This window comes from Capsaspora owczarzaki (assembly GCF_000151315.2).
Source record: "Capsaspora owczarzaki ATCC 30864 unplaced genomic scaffold supercont2.70, whole genome shotgun sequence".
NCBI lineage: Eukaryota > Filasterea > Ministeriida > Capsasporidae > Capsaspora > Capsaspora owczarzaki.
This window is the reverse complement of record NW_011887361.1, coordinates 1-1,533: the sequence shown is the minus strand read 5'-3', so window position 1 is coordinate 1,533 and position 1,533 is coordinate 1. Positions and strand designations below refer to the sequence as shown.

Genomic DNA, 1,533 nt, shown 5'->3' with positions numbered 1-1,533 from the left:
GCTTGATGAGACCGTCGTGAAGTTGGTATCGTTGGAGGATAGAAGCTCTACTCCTTCTCTTCCCCCTCGGCCACCGCCTTCCGCAAAGCCTCGCGAATGGCAGTAGGCGTCATGACCGTAGGCGCGCTCGGCAGAGTCGCTCCGGGCGAAAAAACGAAATCTTCGCTCTGCTCGTCATCGGCCTCGCCAGCGACTGGGGCCACCAACAACTCGGGGTCCAGCACCCGGCCTTTAAGCTTTTCCTTCGGCCCAGCTCCCGACGCCGAACGGGACATCGCATCCGCCGCACCGTTCTTGGAGCCCTCCAGATGCTTGATGACCAGATCGAACTCGCCCAGCATCTCGCACCACCGAGCCTCGCGCGCCGTCAGCTCCCGCGTCTCCGTAAACCACTGCAAATTCCTGTGGTCCGACCAAACGGTGATCTTGCCAGAACCGCAAACGTAATGTCGCCACTCGCGGAGACACTCCAGGATAGCCAGCAGCTCTTTGTCGTAGACCGAGTAGTTGACTTCTGGCTTCGTGAACACGCGCGAGTAGTAGGCGACCGGATGTAGACCGTCGCCGGACTCCGACCTCTGCATCAACACACCACCCCAACGCGAGATCCGACGCATCCGAGAAAATCTCAAACGGCCGCGACGTGTCGGGGTACGCCAGCACCGGCGCCTGGACGAGCGCCTGCTGGATCGCGCGGAACGACTTCTCGCACTCCGCCGACCAGACGAATGGGACATTCTTCCGCGTCAGCATCGTCATCGGGCGCGCCAGCTCGGCATAGTTCGGCACATGACGCCTCATGAAGGACGCGAGGCCGTTGACCTCACGCACACCAGTCGCGTCAGTCGGCGGCTTCCAGTTGAGGACCGCCTGCACCTTGCGAGGATCCACCGCCACTCCGGCTTCGCTGACCCGCCGCCCCAGGAAGTCGACACTCGACGTGCCAAACACGCACTTCTTCAAGGAGACGTACAGGTCAAACTCCCTCAGCCGAGCTAGCATCTGCTTCTCGTGGAGCTCGTGCTCCTCCGGCGTCTTGGGGAACACAATAATGTCGTCAAAGTACCCTCCAGCGAAAGCGGAGAGCGGGCCCAAGACCTCATTAATCAGACGCTGGAACATCGCCGGCGCGTTGACCAACCCGAAACACATGACCCTGTGCTGGTACAGCTTGCCGTCGCACGGGAACGCCGTGTATTTCTCACTGTCGGCGCTCAATCTCACTTGCCAGAACGCGCTCGTGAGATCAAACTTGCTGAAAATTTTCGCGCCCTTCAGCTTGTCAATCAACGCCAAGGCATCAGGCGACGGGTACCGATCCCTGATCGTCGCCTCATTCAGACGCCGGGAGTCCATACAGACGCGCCAGCCATCACCCTTCTTGACGAACATGGGCTGGGAGCAGAACGCGGACTCGGACTCCACAATCATGCCAGTCTTCAGGCCGTCATCCACGTACTTCCTCAGGGCTTCCTCCTTGCCACGGCCAAACTTGCGGTTCGGGTCGCACCTGAGCTGCTTGGACGGGTCAAT

General features: G+C 60.5%; 1 protein-coding gene across 1 annotated transcript; it reads right to left on the bottom strand.

Annotated features, from left to right (window-relative positions):
* Positions 1-47: 47 nt before the first annotated feature.
* Positions 48-1,510, bottom strand: CAOG_09222 (hypothetical protein; the record flags this gene model as incomplete). Its single annotated transcript, XM_011272661.1, has 2 exons — positions 48-578; positions 664-1,510. Coding segments are annotated over 2 exons (1,378 nt in total), but the record flags the coding sequence as incomplete, so codon positions are not given.
* Positions 1,511-1,533: the final 23 nt, after the last annotated feature.